This window comes from Anabrus simplex, chromosome 2 (assembly GCF_040414725.1).
Source record: "Anabrus simplex isolate iqAnaSimp1 chromosome 2, ASM4041472v1, whole genome shotgun sequence".
Lineage (NCBI taxonomy): Eukaryota > Metazoa > Arthropoda > Insecta > Orthoptera > Tettigoniidae > Anabrus > Anabrus simplex.
Window position 1 is genome coordinate 333437956 of NC_090266.1, and position 18835 is coordinate 333456790.

Here is an 18835-nt window from a genome sequence, read left to right on the forward strand (position 1 = left end):
CGGTGCGACGTAAAGCCACTAGAAAAAACAAAAACAAAACAGATTTCCTGAATTCAAAGTCGGTTAAGATATAGCCTATTATGGATCTGGTACCTCTAGCCTCCCATGTATAGTGGTGAATAGCCTTTTGCTTGAAGAATGTATTCGTAACTGCTAATCCCATACTAGCACAGAAGTCCAGCAAACGCTTCCCATTCCCATTAGCTTCCATATCTTCCCCTCATTTACCAATCACCCTTTTGTATCCTTCAGTTCTATTTCCAACTCTCGCATTGAAATTGCCCATTAGCACTATTCTATCCTTGCTGTTGACCCTGACAACGATGTCACTCAATGCTTCATAAAACTTGTCAACTTTATCCTAATCTGCACACTCACATAGTGAATACACTGAGACGGTTCTCGTCATAATTCCTCCAACTGACAAATCTACCCACATCATTTGCTCATTTACGTGCCTAACAGAAACTATGTTGCGTGCAATAGTATTCCTGATACAGTCCTACCCCATACTCTGTCCTTCCCTTTCTAACACCCTTCAAGTACACTTTATAACCTCCTATCTCTTCCTCATTATCTCCCCTTACCCGAATATCACTTACTCCTAGCACATCCAAATGCATCCTCTTTGCTGACTCAGCCAGTTCTACTTTCTTCTTTCCATAAGCCTCATTAATATTAATAGCTCCCCATCGAATTCCATTTAGTTTGCCAAGTTGTTTCCAAGGAGTCCCTTGCGTGTCAAATGGAAGTGGGACTCCATTACTCCCATAGGTCCAAGGCTTGCTTAAATTGTTCTGAGCAGCTTGGTAAATTCATGAAGCGGGATGTTACCCTACTTACACATATGTAATAGACAAGAAAAATGTTCCACCGATCAATATATTTATTGTGAATGAATTATTGCACTAGTACCGGTTTCGGCCTGTCTTGGCCATCATCAGCTAGCACACAAATTTACAGTCATTAGACAAAATTACAAACATGTTACGTAAGAGCATCCGGATGTCTAATGAAAAATGGAAGTAAAATATGTTGCAGTATGTTGCGTTAAAATATCTCTGATTAAAAGTGGTGATGGTTAGAATAAACTAAAACCTATTGATTGAGCATGGACATGAGTACATAAACACATTAAAATATATGCCACATCTTAAGACACTAAAAAATATAGCACATTAAACACATTAAAACATGGTATATTTTAAAAATGTCTATTAAAATTTGAGTTCATGTTGCGTTGCATTCATTCTTCAATCCTCTTGTAGTTCTTGTGTTGATTAAGTTGTATTAGGTGAATATCGAGAATGTTCTATGGCTGATATACTTTGTATTGGTATGTTATAAGAACTCTTGTCATTAAAATTTGAAAATTGAGTACTGTGCAATTCAACTGTTGATGTAGTCAGGTAAGATTTATATATACAGCAAGATAGGGTTTAATTTTATAGCAGTTGGTGGTGACGCTTCTCTCGTCTATGCATGTTATATGGTTGTTATCTGTAAAGAAAAGTTAATGAGTATAGCGTATGTATGAAGGAATGCCTGGATATATGTGTGAAATGAAAGGAGTACTTACTGTTGTTGCTGTGGAGGTTGTGTACCGATGTGTTTGGAGATTTGTTGTGTTCTGCTACGAGTACGTCTGGGGCTCATGTTAGCTGTGTGGAGGGATGTTGGTGGAGGGGATGGAGGAGTCGCTATTGTGAAGGTAGGGGCGGGGTTAGGTTTGTGATTCGTCGGTTTGTTATGACATGTGTTTACTAATTTGAGATAGTCATTTTTTATTGCAGGAATGTATGAAGGAATGAAGTATGATGGATCAATACGCTAACCCCAATCATAACATTAACGACATTACAGAGAAAACCAGTATCATCTTTGACAAAGTCATTCCTGCAATAAAAAATGACCATCTCAAAGTAGTAAACACACGTCATAACAAACCGACGAATCACAAACCTAACCCCGCCCCTACCTTCACAATAGCCACTCCTCCATCCCCTTCACCAACATCCCTCCACACAGCTAACATGAGCCCCAGACGTACTCGTGGCAGAACACAACAAATCTCCAAACATATCGGTACACAACCTCCACAGCAACAACAGTAAGTACTCCTTTCATTTCACACATACATCCAGGCATTCCTTCATACATACACTATACTCATATTAACTTTTCTTTACAGATAACAACCATATAACATGCATAGACGAGAGAAGGGTCACCACCAACTGCTATAAAATTAAACCTTATCTTGCTGTATATATAAATCTTACCTGACTACATCAACAGTTGAATTGCACAGTACTCAATTTTCAAATTTTAATGACAAGAGTTCTTATAACATACCAATACAAAGTATATCAGCCATAGAACATTCTCGATATTCACCTAATACAACTTAATCAACACAAGAACTACAAGAGGATTGAAGAATGAATGCAACGCAACATGAACTCAAATTTTAATAGACTTTTTAAAATATACCATGTTTTAATGTGTTTAATGTGCTATATTTTTTAGTGTCTTATGATGTGGCATATATTTTAATGTGTTTATGTACTCATGTCCATGCTCAATCAATAGGTTTTAGTTTATTCTAACCATCACCACTTTTAATCAGAGATATTTTAACACAACATACTGCAACATATTTTACTTCCATTTTTCATTAGACATCCGGATGCTCTTACGTAACATGTTTGTAATTTTGTCTAATGACTGTAAATTTGTGTGCTAGCTGATGATGGCCAAGACAGGCCGAAACCGGTACTAGTGCAATAATTCATTCACAATAAATGTATTGATCAGTGGAGCATTTTTCATGTCTATTACATTGAATCCAATCAATATGGAATATGAAACTTATAAATAATACTACTTACACATAGTCGAAGTGAGGATCTCTGCCCTAACGGGTTATGGACCACCGGTGGATTGTATAGTCCTAGTCGCCTGAGCACAAGGAGAGCAATGACTCAGAATATGTCCGAAATGCCCACTCCCATTCCATAGCAACTGGTATCCCGACTCTCAGGACCACTTACTATTCCAGTCAGCTGTTGCTGACGATGTTTAAACAAACACTAGACATTCATATACACAGTACTACCATAAGTTCTGTCGGTAAAATCTAAATGCGCTGTAGTATGGTAATTGTGAATGAAGAAGCGTGGCAGTGCTGTATGTCATCGTCCACAATGTCACCTTTATGACTCCACCAGCAACTGGTTTGCAGTGTGCCAACAGCAGGCAGCAGTGAAAGATGGAGTAGGGAATGTATATGAATTGTATTGTAGTATTCGTGTTATTTTGTTGCGGAAAGCAAGCTAAGGAAATTTTTTCTATGCTGAAACCTCTCGGTATCAATGAAATATTTGTGTTTCAGACAATACCACAGTGTAACAAATGGGTATAACTGTTGACCGCATCACATCGGGCCGTCCTAGGTGTGTACACAGAAAAGAAGTTGTGACTGCTGTTTGTACAAGGATTCGATGCAATCCTTTGCGTAAACAAATAATTTCATCTTGTGAAATGAATATATCTTCATGAACTATGACATGTATTTTGAAGGATGATTTAAGTGTTTGTGCATTTACTAACTTAAAAATTAAAGGAGAGATGCTGGGTTCAATCCCAGGCTTTTTTAACCTTAATGATGTATGGGGAGAGCCAGTATCGCGACATCCTATTCATAGATGAAAACATATTCATTCCAGAAGAGTTATTTAACTAGCAAAACTATCGTGTGTACGCACGGTCCTCCAAGGAAGCAAGAGAAAATGTTCCGTGTGTGTAGCATGGACATCACCCTTCTTCTGTAATGGTATGTTGGGCGGTTTCCTAGCGGGGAGCATCGGAAGTGCATTTTTCCGAAGGTGGAGTAACGACTTCTGCAGCTGTCTACCAGACAATGTTTGAAAAGCTGTATGAAGGGAAATCGTGGATTTTCCTCTGTGGCAGAAGCTTGAGCTGATAGCATGTCAAAAACAGCATCGCATTATTGGGATGTTAAAAAATCAGTCACATAAGCTGTCAAAAGGATTCCACTCGACACAATTCGTGCAGCTATTGGCGAGTGGCCTCAATGTCTTTGCCGCTGTGTTGCTGCACATGGTATTCATTGCGAATAAGAGTATGTTCATTTTGTAGCATTTTAGTGTTTTTTCAGAATATATGTACAGTAATGGGTTTGCGTGGTTTACATGCATTGAAAGTACTGATAGAACTTATGGCAGAACTGTGTACACATATTTACATTTTTATATAGAGGACAGTATGTTCTTGAGGTAGATAAGGCATGTCTAATTTTAGAGGTCTTTGAGTAAAAAAATGCCCAACAATTCACCTACTTCATTCAATGATTTTAGAGCCTTCAGCAGTCATGAGTTTGCCAGAGCCACAGTTCTTGTTTTAGGCAGATGGAAAATATACCTTTGCCTAGTATTGCAGTGAGGAACATGTAATGGAATCAAACCTAACAGTGTTGAGCAATCCACTCTATTTGTCAGACACTTATAAAGATGGCATTGGCACATCTGCAGCACGAGAAAGTAGCCACACCTTGCAACAATATTCTAGCGATTGTCTGATTAGAGTGCAAAAGAAAGTTTAAAGTCCTAGGAGAAACAAATTTGACATGGTTTCTCTTCAGTAAGCCAAGTAATGTAGACCCTCCCCTAGAAATCTTGTCTAAATATATTGTGAGAAAGACCGTAACAGCTTGAAAATGTCACACCAAGATCATTAATTTCGTTCACATGAGCCATTTTAAAATTGCATAGATGGTAAGGATAATTTGTTGGTTCCAACTTATGTGAAAAAATAATTGCATTGTATTTGAAAATATTCACACCAAGTAGCCACTTTCGACACCAGATACTTAAGTGGTTTAAGTCTCACTGTAGCCACCCTAAAGATCTTCAGCTCCTCAGCATAGAAAAGGCAATTACTACGTTGTATAAGTGTTGTTATATAATTTATGAGTATGACAAAAAAGAGGACTCAGTACAGAGCCTTGGAGAACACTGGAAGTAGGGTGATATAGCTTTGACATAATACTATCAGATTTTACTGGGCAAACCCTGTTAGTGAGGTAGCTTCCAATCCACTCCAGAACACTTCCTCCTATCCCATATGCTGACAATTTAATGAGCAGAACATCATGTTGAACTGAATTGAAGGCTTTTCCTCCTATGAAGAGATTCTGAAATGTCAGTGTTCCCTCCTCTTGAACGCCGACGACCTGAAAATCCTAAGAGAAGTGTCTACGCCTGATGACTGTGATGAATTACAGACTATTATCAATGCGTGTGGTGACTGGTTTAAGAAGTGGCATCTTTCTCCCAATGTTAAGAAGTGCAATACAATCTCTTTTTCATTGCTAAAGCAAGGAACAAACACTGCATGTACCATCCAGGGAAATACATTGCAATCGGCTTCTCAGGTAAGAGACCTAGGTGTTATAATAGACTGTAAACTAACCTTCTCCGCTCATATTCAGTCTATAAAATCCTGTGCTACGCATACCCTTGGCATTCTTTTTAGGTTCACTGAAATTAATGATATTATCGCCTTAAAATTATACTTTCTCTCGTATGTTCTCCCCATTATTGACTTTTGTTCCTCCATTTGGTCCTTATCTGCTATCACTAACATATCTCAACTAAATAGTATTTTTAACTTTTTCACTTTCATTGTTAAGACTGACAGTCTTGTTTTTAAGAACAAAACTAAATCTGACATTATGAATTACCTGGGTATACTTGACCTGAGAAGCCGTTTACGGTTCTCCAATCTATGTTACCTTCACAAAATAATCAATGGCTACACCAAATGCAATACTCTTCCGGTGTACTTCTCTATACACGTTCCTCCCCACCCTACACGCAACTGGCGCACTCGTCATGTGTCCCATCCACGCCTAACCTTACAACAATGTTCTATCTTCCACAGTCTCCCTACTCTTGGTAACTCACTACCCAATATCGACATATTCACACCTTTCGCATCCTTCAAACAAAAAATTAAAAGATTCCTTTGAAGTCCTCTCCAGGTTCCTGTTTTTTTTCGTCCCTCCAACCCTCGACCTGTCTTGTTCCTAATTTCTGTAACCTACACTTGGCAGTTATCGTTGTCATTGTTGTTACATTGTTACTGTTAAAATTGTTAATTTATTGTTGTTACTTAATATTGTTGTTTATACCTTTGTTATCTTTATAATTATTTAAAATTATTTTTATTATTGTTGTTGTTGTTGTTGTTGTAAAATGACCCTCCATAGGCTGTATCTAATAAATAAATAAATAAATAAATAAATAAATAAATAAATAAATAAATATTGGACACGGCAGAGTGTTTCTGTACAAAACCATGCTGTGCTACATTAATATGTTGTGAAACTCAACTGTACACTCTGTTGTACACAATCTTCTCTGCCACCTTTGAAATTGGTGACAATAATTCAACAGGCCTATCATTACCGAACACTTTTCCTGAACACTGGTATGACTTAACCTTTCTTCCACTTATACGGAAAATACCCTGACAAGAATGGCATTATGATGCTAAGTAGTCTACCTAGCTCAGGTGCACATTCTTTCAAAATAATTGTGGGTATGTCATCCAGACCAAATGAATTGGAGGAATCCAAATATGCAAGAGTTTAAGATACCTCTACAGGAGAGATCACAGTCAAGGTCAGTCCTACATATCATACACTGAGGAAGTGGACAGACTGCACTCTGCAGCAGGTGAGTAATGCTTTTCAAATGTATCTGCAGAACTTTCCAAGATGCTACTTTCGTCCTGCAATTCTTTCCTGTCCTGAAGCATAGTGGATGGTAAACTGCAGTGCAATAGCTGTGAAAGTACATACATAGGACAAACAGGACGTAAATTTTCAATAAGATATATGGAACATGTCAATGCTTCAAGATATAATCGTTTCTCAGCCATGGCACAACACATGACAGACTTAAAACATAATTTTACATCAATTGACCAAGATCTAAGTATATTGAAAGTGGATGAGAAGGGCACCATGCTCAACATATTGGAGAACTGTTACATTCATTTAAAACAGTACTATAACTCGAACCATAATAATTATGAAATTAATGAAAAATCTAATACTCTATTTGATATAATCATTCCTGTATATACAAAGTACTGTATAAACGGAAAAAGACATGTTACGTCCACCAATCAGTTCAAACCTACCTAGCAGCTCCCAACCCGCCCCTCCTCACACATCCCTCCTCTAACCCCTGCCACTGGGCGAGTTGGCCATGCGGTTAGGAACGCACAGCTGTGAGCTTGCATCCGGGAGATAGTGGGTTCGAATCCCACTGTCGGCAGCTCTGAAGATGGTTTTCCGTGGTTTCCCATTTTCACGCCAGGCAAATGCTGGGCTCACGGCCGCTTCCTTCCCATTCCTAGGCCTTACCTATCCTATCGTCGCCATAAGACCTATCTGTGTCGGTGCAACGTAAAGCAAAATTGAAAAAAAAAAAAAAAAAGCCTGCCATCGTAAGCTATAATCCTGTTCCCTCTCAACAGTCAATCTGGTGTTGGTGTCCGTATCAGATGCACGCAACTTACGAATAACATAAGGGCGTGTCTCGTATAGCTATATATATTTATCTTGATCTTCTAGCGTCCCATCTTTTCTCAGTAATTTACTTCAAGTCGAAGTATCCACCCAAAATGCTGTCAGTTGGTACACTTATTTATTTCACCTTAATTTCACATAAACATACACATAACCTAATCAACTGCTGTCACAAAGAAAGTACACACATCAACAAACTGCCATTTTAAACAAATGCCTATCACTAAGCACAAGCCACGTGGAGATTGCAACCTTAAAAAACAGTTGACTGCTGACAGCATGTCGGTTCAATACAGCGTGAGTTATTGCTTAGTTGGAGTTATGGTTTAACAGGAATTGTACTTGTGACTTTGTAGGTCTTCAAACCAACTCAAACAATAGATCACTACATCTGACAAAAAGGAATACCTATTCAATGTACGAATGTTCCACTTCAAGCTACATAAGTCATTACCCATATTACATTGAACAAACATACGTAAATTATAAATAAAGTTGCTCGTCTATGCAGATAGGGATGCCAACTCCCAGATAAAGTCAGGAACATTTAGCTGCTGTAAGAGTGATGTCATAGTTCAACATCAACCTCAGCAGTTTTGTTGTTTCATTTAGTTTCAAGTTTGGATGTGTTGTTCGGACTTCATCAATGTTTTAAATTAAAGCTGTAAATTGTGGCATACCAAAGTGTGTAATTTATTATTGGTTATATGTGTGCAAATGACTTCCAATTTTAGCGTGGCTGAAGATGACCAAATATATATATGGGGTTGAAACTAGTCCCAGTTTTATAAGACAATATACGAGCTTATGGTATTGAATAGGTGGACTCTTCTCTACCCTATGATAGTGATCAGTTGTCAATACGGACCATAATGAAACTCGTAACTTTTAATCTTGTATGATTTCTTCATATTTATTAATTTTTATACTGTGTAGTTTGTTAATACACATTTTTGCTTCACTGATAATTTATTTGTAATACACTACAGTCCTTCCTTCATTTTTGCCAGGTAACTATTCGTTTCAACAAGGACCGCAATCTGACGTACAGTGTCTCGTACGTTCCACGTCTTGAAGGAACTCACAAGGTTTCAGTGAAATTTGCTGGAAGGGAGATTCCGAAATCACCATATTCAGTTCTTGTAGAGGGACATGCTGGTGATCCTAGCAAGGTGACTGCATCTGGACCTGGACTGCAACCTGATGGTGTCATGATAAATAGACAGACATATTTTGACATATGTACTAAAGGTCTGTAAATTCTACATCTGAAAGTATATTTTAATTTGTTTCTTTGTATGGGTGACAATAATAGGAAAATTTTGATTGCATTTGTAAATGTTAATTTCAGATGCTGGCCGAGGTAGTCCTGAGGTGATAATCTTGGATCCTTCTGGCAACAAAAATACTGTACCTGTAAAAATGCGGTCAATCTCTCCAGACATCTGGAGGTGTGAATACCTGTCTCCAGTTGTTGGTTTACATTCTGTCAATGTTTTCTTTGCTGGTCAGCCTATTCCAAATAGCCCCTTTGGGGTAAGAGTTTCTCCAGGTAAGCATTTTGTAAGGTATGACTTCTTAGATTATACCACACGTGACAAGCTCACTGTTGACTCAGTCTATAATTCAAAGGAGGTGAGATTCTTACCGTTAAATAACATGTTTTAGGATTTCGCCATAAATTGTGTATGCTTTAATATGGCTGATGATGACCCCGAGGAGGGTTGAAACTAGTCCCATGTAATTTAAATATTGTAAATACATCTTAGTATTGAATAGGTGGAAACCTCTACTGTGTTATAATTCATATGTTATTCTCAGTTCAATACGGACCAACAACATGAAATTCATAACCCTTGTCATTTACGTGTTGAAGCAACATCCGTTGGTGCAAGCTTCTCTCAGTCTTCACTGATAACAGGTTTTTTGCTGATGGTGTTGGATTCATTTGTCTCTCTGCTTTCACCAAAGCTACATAACACACATGGAAACTGTGTTGAACTGTGGCAGGCAAAATTTGGAAAGTGCTGACTCAACAAAGGGGATTCCTGGCATCCAACATGCACACAGCACTTTGCACCTGCTGCTTGCAGTAGTACCCATTGAAACACTTAAACGCCTCCACATCCAGAGACTGGAAGACACTAAAGAAAGTTCCTGTGGGTGCGTGGCACAGTTATCTAGAAATAAAACTTATCTTTCTCGCTTCAGCACCCATAGAAGCGTCCAGCCCATGAAGTCGCCATAAAGTACTGTACTGGTAACTTCCTGACACTCTTAAAGCATTTTCATTTCAGTGCTTTGCCTATGACGACCCATCATTGTTACAGCACAACAGAAGTCATGCGATTCTTTGCACTTTTTCCTTCATGATACGTCTCTCCTTTAAGTGCTAGCATGTGCTCATCACATGTACATAAAAGCACGACAACACATACGCTAGCTCAAAATTGACGATACACGAGATATCTCAAGTAGTGTTCGGTCCTAGATCTATTCTGAGGTACATCTTATGTATTGTCAAACCACATGAAACAAACATAGAGGATATAAGGAAGTGGCACTTATGAAAGGTAACAAATATAGAAAAATACCTTTCATAACATATTTATTTAGAATAGGCCAGATAAAAAAAAAAAAAACACTAAACCGATGATAACGACATATGATCATTACGTGATCATTCAGACAAATGGGATGGTACATCAAATATGGTTCCCTAGCTATCCTCACAAATTTCAAAGAAAATTCAGTTCTCTGATTCCTTTCAAAACTTTAGAATTTACAGACAATTCTGGGAAAAGTCTTGTTCAGTGATTCGAATCAAACTTTGGCCTGTTCCCAAATACTCTGGAATATGAAGAAAATAAAATTTAAGTGATTAGAATGGCCTTAATTTAAAATAAGAAAATAAGATTACATGATTTAGTGAAAATTGTGTTCACTACAAAGTATAACCCGCACGTAAATAGTTCGACTCATAGGAGAGACTTGAATTTAGCATGTCCATTGAAATGGATTAATTAAATAAACAAAATTTAATCTCCGCTATGCTTCACTTATCTTAAACAAATGGACTTGACAGCATTGTTAACCTGATATAAATTAAAGATAACGAATACTCAGAAATCAACTAAATCCACAAGTCAAATACTGAAACAAAATGGTAATCATATGGAGACAATCCCAACTAAATTACCACCACACTATCCAACTACCAGACATGAAAGTAATTCTAAAGGAAAACTACGAATATAAAATCTCCGCGTATTTTTCACTCAGTTTAGCAAAAATGAAGTTATTCGAACTTATTAATATGTAAAGGCCTCGGACTAATTCAGCTGATAACTAGCGGTAAAAAAAAAAGAAGCTATAATTAATTTATAATCATTTCACTTCTCATAACATTAACAAGTCATGACTGACGTGTCAGAAAGTCACTTTTATGAAAGTTGGTTGTGGCATCATACGCAACCAATAACCCGGTTCAAGGAAATAGGGTTGCCTTCCCTATTCTCCACTTGAGTAATTCTTGCCTGGCGCATCCATGTTGTGGGGGTGGGCATCCTCCACATCAATAGGCCGGTGTGAAAGGATGGCTAAGTTCAGACAGGGACCCAGCCCCACGGGGTATAACGTGGAACCCATGCCCAGGGTTATGGGCAAAGACCTTAATGGCATCTTTGGCAGAGAAGGAGACCTTAGGAAAGGCAGAGATCATAGGTTATAAACTTCATGGTTCTGATCCGTATTGAATTGTAAGGACAATATAATTACCATATTAAATTAATGTAGTAATGGTCCACCTTTCAATACTATATTATGTAATGTTCTAAATTACATTAATTAATTAGGGACCAGTTTCAGCCAGGGTTGGCCATCTTCAGCCTTAATGTAAAACATCTAATACCGGTAACTAAACAAATGTACATGCACACAATTGACATAAAACAAATGAAACAAATGTATATAAATTAACCTAGTTTATTTTCATATTTAATCAAAATTTCATCCCAGTTTTTAATGTCAATTTATATATATTTGTTTCATTTGTTTTATGTCAATTGTGTGCATGTACATTTGTTTAGTTATTAGATGTTTTACATTAAGGCTGAAGATGGGCAGCCCTGGCCGAAACTAGTCCCTAATTAATTAATGTAATTTAGAATATTGCATAATATAGTATTGAAAGGTGGACCATTACTACATTAATTTAATAATTATATAAGGCAGAGATGGCAGATGAGGCAACCCATCCTCCCTGGTGATAATTAGAAGCGGACACCACCGCCTTGTGGAGAAGAGGGATCTTCAAAGGCTAAGGGAGTGAACCCTGAAAGAAAATCCTTACCTGTGTGGGCCTAGCGAGTCAACAGTTGAGTATGAATATACTGCTTACAAACCTAAAGCAATCCTCGGGTGGAAGAATAAATTAAATACCGGACATGACAGTTCTTCTCATACCGTCCAAATTTATGATGGCCAAAAGCCTGATGCTCATTGGAGATACCGGAAAACGCAAAACCCTCCCAAGAAGGAGCGACTGAAAATTGGTACACTCAGTATCCTCACTCTCACCAACAAATGTGAAGAACTTGTGGATATTATGGAGAGGCATAAGCTCAAGATATTAGGGTTGAGCGAGACAAAATGGAAAGGATATGGGAAGAAGTCCTTGAGAAATGTATATGTGCTTTACTGGAGTGGGAGCAATAATGAATCCAAAAATGGAGTTGGCTTCCACCTTCATAAAGATATAGACATCAAGACAGATGCCAAATATTTGAGTGATAGGATCATCCAGATGAGACTAAGTATTGGTATTGCACATGATACACTTCTAGAAGTATATGCACTACAGACAAGATGTACCACAGAGGAGAAAGAACAATTCCTTATCAAACTTGAGTAACAAATAACATAGGAGAACACCATCATTGTGGGTGATCTGAATGCCCAAGTTGGTAAAGAAAGACTAGGCTGTGAAAACATCATTGGCCCCCATGGCTATGGTAACAGAAACTCTGAGGAAGAGAACCTGATTGATTTCTGTGTGCAAAACAACTTAACCATGGAGAACACATGGTATCAGAGGAGGGAGATCTATAAAATAAAGAGATACAGCTGGGATGGAAAGCTCAAGAAAATGGGCAGTGAACCAAATGGTGTAGTTTTTGCTGACATGCTTTTATTGGGAGAGACAGAAGCTGAAGTTGAGAAGAAACTTAACAAATGGAATAATACATTAAAAAAATTTTGGACTGAAGATGAGCAAAACAAAGACAGTGGAAATGACCATCAACAGGTAAGGAACAAGCTGTAACATACATATGAGACTGCAAAATACCACAAAAAGCGAAAACAATCGTGTACCACACTTACTTCGTACCAGTCGTCATGTACAGTTTAGAGACATGTACCTTACTAAACAAAGACTTCAGCAGAATCCAAGCAACTGAAATGAGATTCATTAGGACCATGAACCAAACTACCAGAAAGGACAAAATCAGAAGTGAAGTGAACAGTAAAAGAGCTGATGTCGAGGTTCCTATCACCAGTGTCATAAAGAAATGCAGACTTCAGTGGTATGGGCACATAATGAGAGAAAATATTTTGACCTTAATCTCATAGGAAGAATACCACAGGGAAGACCAAGAAAATGCTGGATAGAGACTGTAAGGTCAGATGTGGAGGAGAGAGGACACAAATCTGAGGATGTACTGGAACAGAAGATGTATGAAGGCAGAAGGAGATGGAGAGTGCTTGTACACCACACCCAGGAAACTGGAGTTGGGAGATGATGATGATGATGATGATGAATGTTCAGTTGTAAGTTATTCCAGGCTTATGAAGGCTTAAATAACCTGAGGAGAAGAAATATCCCCGATAAATACATGTTAAAATATAATCACATCACGTTCACACGAATTAAGAGCTATCAAACCATTCGTCTATGGACAATTAATAAGTGCCTAAATTAATCTATGCTCATAATCCACATAGTGGGTTTACAGGAAGAAAAACACACTCAACATGACATCATCATCATCATCATAATTTCAGTTTATCCAGCTGTGGCCGGGTAGGGGCAAATATGGTTCCTCTCCACTTTCTTAGGTCTTTTCCACCACTCCTCCTCCAACACTGTGTCCTAGTCCAGGTTTCTTTCTATAATACTGCATTGGATTGTATCCTTCCATCTCAGTTGTGGACATAATTCCTCTAATGCAATATCCAATTTATCACAGTTTCCATGCGTCAACATTCCTATGTTCCGCCGACGTAAATTACCTCATACATTGGAATCATTCTAGAACAACTTTGAATATCCATGCGATTCAACATTCTCTAATGGACATCTGACACAAACTCTAATATTAATTCAATTACTTTTACATTTGGCCCTATTTCATCTTTCATATTTCTTTCTTTCTTTGTTCATTTCGGCCTACTAAGGACCATGTTATTTCAGCTGTCTTCTCTGGGCTTTGATCTCTGCCCAGTGCTCCTTCATGCGTTGCCGGTGTTGCTTTTTTCTTTCCTCCGTCCATGTCTTTACCCTCTTCACCTTTGGCCTTTCTTGAAAACTCTGGTGGTCTTTTAGTTTCCTCCTGGGTGGCTTGTGTTCTTGTATATTTTCATTAATTATTCCGATCTCCTTCATATTATTATTATTATTATTATTATTATTATTATTATTATTATTATTATTATTATTATTATTTTGGCCGTATCCTCGTGATGAAAAACATATTGCGATCATGCTGACACAAAATTATATCAAACCACGGGGTTCCGATATTGTAGAAGATTTAACATCTATCTCTTGTCCATGATTAATTTAATAATCCGAGAATAAATTAGTTAAATCTCTTGGGATTTACTTTCTAATAGTTATAAGAGTTAACAAATGTTACGTTTAATGAAATGATTATTATGGTTTAATCTTAGCATATCTCAACAACTAACAAATTTATCTGGAAAAAATTCCACTATCATTCACAAGATTATCCACATCACTGTAAATTCATTCAAGAAAATGATGATCTGGTCGACATTGAAATAAGAAAGTTCTGGAAGACTAATTAAACGTGTAGTGTTGTAACAAAAATTATATTACCAATATAAATGGTCCGTTATTGGACATTATAAATTTTCCAGCTAACTCATTCCTGGTTGCCAGAGTTTTGCCCCCGTATGCTAGGCTGGCACACCTACCAATAACGGACTATTTATATTGGTATTATAAATTTACTCATTCGGAACAAATATTTCAGATTCCCTATGGGAATCAACATCTATATCATCTGATGGCCAAGCAGGCATCAATTTTTGGTAATGAGACAAAATCTCTCATAGTGCATTGGCACTGCCGGTGGCTACAATTAGCCTACGCAGTGGCCTCCACGGTATGCACTAGCCATGCGTCTTTTAGGTGTGCTAGGTACCAACTGACGAGCCCAGCCTAGCACATGGGGCCGAAACGCTGGCAACCAGGAATGAGTTAGCTGGAAAATTTATAATGTCCAATAACGGACCATTTATATTGTTAATATAAATTTACTCATTCGGAAGAAATATTTCAGATTCCCTATGAGAATCAACATCTATATCATAAAAATTATATTGGCGATAATCCTCAGCCTTACATGTGTCCTATTTGATGTGGAGAAAGTTGAACATAAGTTCATATCTACCAAGTTAAAAATGAGTCTTCTTATCTTTGTGAAGAACTGGAACCTGGTACTCTGCTTATCGATGAGGTTGATGGCTAGCTGTGGCAGCAGTGTGCCTAATACGTGACTTATTAAATAAGTAGAAGTAAAAAACAAACTTTTTCTTCAAGCTCGTCACTAGGCGGGATAGTTCAAACGATCGCCGTTCTCTATGTAATACCTTCCGCTGGTCATGCACACATAAGGCCTAAATTAAACTGGCACACATGCGTTCTGAGTAGTTGAAAAATAGGCTGGTTTTATCCCCATTATAGATGTCTCTCAGTTTGTATCCTTCAACCTGCTTTGGGAGCTATTTTTTCCACTCCTCAACTGTCGACTGCAGCACACTTGCCGGTGCACCTCTTATACACCAGCCCACAACTCTCCTTAAACTGGGAAATCCATCCATTCAAAGCTGAAAAATCTTTCTGCGATGTGTAGACTGTAATATGTTACCAGCCTCCAAAATTCTGAACGCCCAAGCGTGCTGATACCAAGAAAGGAGGACTGCTTCCTTCTCTGGTTTTCTCTTCTTTTCAGACACTCCACATTTTTTGTATCTGTTCATGTATCTCTTAATTACTTCCCTGTTATGGTATTCAGCATGGAAGCAGGTAAATTTCAGCTTTCTTTTGACTTCTTCTATAATCAGAAGTTTTCCTTGCATGGTGTTCACGTGCTTTACAACTCACGTCATTTTATCATAAGCAAACTAAAAGAATACCACATGAAGTGCAAGTTTTCGTCAGCTAACAACACAGCCAACTAAATGAAATACTCATAACAATGTGCAGCCTGGTGGAGGCCTTCATTGTTAGCCTGGAACAGAACACTCCATAAGTATGATCGTGCAAGGTATGAAGTACTAGGACTCATGTTAGGAAGGACAAAGTTTTGTTCTTGTCTGAAAACCCAGTGACTACTGCCGAAAATGATAGGTCATTAACTCAAAGATTCATAGGTATATTGTACTCATCCTTTCATGCAGTACCATTCCTTGAAAAACGCTTGATTGAGAATTCAGCATTGATAGGACTAAAATGTTTGGACAGTTGATGCAGGAAATTGTGTCCTTGAGGAGTGGTTAATGTAGGATTTCTAATACATGATTTAATTAGGATGCTCAGAGGACCATGTAATTTGAACAAATAATCCAGAAGATGATGATTCTGGGAACAGATAACCGAGGTTGCATTGTATATCAATACAGTTTTAGAATAGCTTTGGAAATGCATATTGTAGAAATCTTAACAGAGATGACTTCAGAAATCTTGTATCATTTGCGAGCCTCCGTGTCTCAGGCGGCAGTGCACTGGCCTCTCACCGCTGGGTTCCGTGGTTCAAATCCTGGTTACTCAATGTGGGATTTGTATTGGACAAAGTGGAGGTGGACAGGTTTTTCTACAGGTACTTCAGTTTTCCCTGTCATCTTTCATTCCTGCAAAACTCTCCAGGATCAAAAAATAAGGTTCCTAGTAGGAAACCATAATTTAATTTTTTGCTAGTTGCTTTACGTCGCACCGACACAGATAGGTCTTATGGCGATGATGAGATAGGAAATGGCTAGGATTGGGAAGGAATCGGCTGTGGCCTTAACCAAGGTACAGCCCCAACATTTTCGTGGTGTGAAAATGGGAAACCACGGAAAACCATTTTCAGGGCTGCCGACAGTGGGGTTCGAACCTACCATCTCCCGAATACTGGATACTGGCCGCACTTAAGCGACTGCAGCTATCGAGCTCGGTCATACTTTAATTTCATCGATTGCATAATGTTAAAAACATTACCAGCGTTTCGCCCCAGTGTAGCAGTGGGGCAAAACGTTGGTAATTTCATGATTGAAAAAAGCCTAAAGACTTGATGAGCTCTCCAGTATAATTTCATTTCATCGGTTAGTCATTAATCATTGCCCCACAAGAGTGCAACAGGCTTCAGCAGCTGGCACAGTTCCTATCCTCGCCATTAGATAGGGGCTTCGTTCATTCCATTCCTGACCCAGTCAAATGACTGGAAACAGGCTGTGGATTTATATTTACTGTGAGGTTTGCTATAGGTGCTTTGACTATTGAAGTTTTATATTGGGTGTTATAGTCGATAACAACAATGATTTTTTTAAAATTTATTTATTTTTTAATTTCATGCAGCTTTTGCTAGCCTGATGGAGCCCTTGTAAGGCAGGCACCCCCTGCCAACGATGGTGGGCACTGTCTGCTATGAATGAGAAACTGTGTCAGTGTCATGGAGGATAGTAGTGTGAGAGTTGCAGGAACGTTGGGACACCCAGTCCACGAGCCTACATAATTAACATTTGAAGATAATATTTTTTTGATCCGACCAGGAATGAAACCTGGGGTCCCGAAGGATGAGTTGCTGACCACTCGGCGATAGAGCCTGACATAGTCGACAGTACAGCATACCGATCATGAAGTCTAGGCAGTCTGTACAGTGTGATGGGTTTTATCGTTACCGTTGCAGAGAATGTTTGCTCACGCAAACAGAAAATGGGGAAGACCAAAATTATGTCTGTTAGGAGTCTTTAAAGTTCCAACAGTCACTCAGCAGGAAGCGTAGCAGCAAGGTCATATTGGTTTTGATTTAGACAACAGAGTAAAGTTGACATTGCACGCGACAAAGTTTTTGTTTTCAGTCTACAACTGATCCAATAAGAATAAGATAGTTGTCTGGCTTGCGTAGTTATTTCATATCAATTAAGGTCAAGGTCCCGTTTTTTGTGCAAGAGTTTTTGACGAGCAGCCATATCTGTTTTAGATCCATAGAAAGATTGAGCAGATGCTTCAAGACAAAGATCTGCTATTAATTACTGTTCAACACATTGTTATTGAATTATAAAAATACTAATATCATTTAATGATTTTATTATATGTTTTTCGTTTTGTTTTGAATTTTAATGGTTTTTATAAGGTGACACACTTAGTGTTGTAAGTCAATAATTGAATGGTTGTGACAAGAAAACTGTTCGTTTCTAACATTTGGACATATCATTTTATCATTTTTATTTCTTTATAGACTTGTAAAGTAATGAGAATACAAGAAATTATTGGATATATGGTCTCATAAGGAGACACAGTTCAAGTTTTAGATTGTTTAATCATTTTAAATAGTTCTATGGATATCTAAAATTATGTTAATGAGCCAAGGTTAGGGACTGAGGTATCTATTCTACCCTTCCAGTCTATAAGTTGGGCGCTGGCTGTTCATCCCAGGGCCGAAATATGGGTGATCCCAGATGATATTTCAAAATGAAAACAAAAAAACCCTAAACTTAAATTAATATGCAGGAAAGATAAAGAGTAAAAAAAAAAAAAAAAATGATGAATGAGAACTCTTTGCAAAACTAATTTATTTAAAATTTTGGCAGTATGTAATAGAAAAAACGACGAACAATATACAAAAATACAAATGATTGATAGAAATTTACAAGGTCAACTGACATGAAAATCCACGAATAATCCATTCGGATATTCCACAATTTGGT

General features: G+C 37.9%; 1 protein-coding gene across 4 annotated transcripts in view; it reads left to right on the forward strand.

The window, feature by feature from the left end:
• Nucleotides 1–18835, forward strand: part of cher (filamin-A) — a 754003-nt gene that overhangs the window by 335859 nt on the left and 399309 nt on the right. For all 4 annotated transcript variants that reach the window (XM_067140703.2, XM_067140704.2, XM_067140705.2 and 1 more), the window contains 2 exons: nucleotides 8632–8872; nucleotides 8973–9173. In XM_067140703.2, the coding sequence (XP_066996804.1) occupies nucleotides 8632–8872; nucleotides 8973–9173 (442 nt within the window). The remainder of the gene's footprint in view (nucleotides 1–8631; nucleotides 8873–8972; nucleotides 9174–18835) is intronic.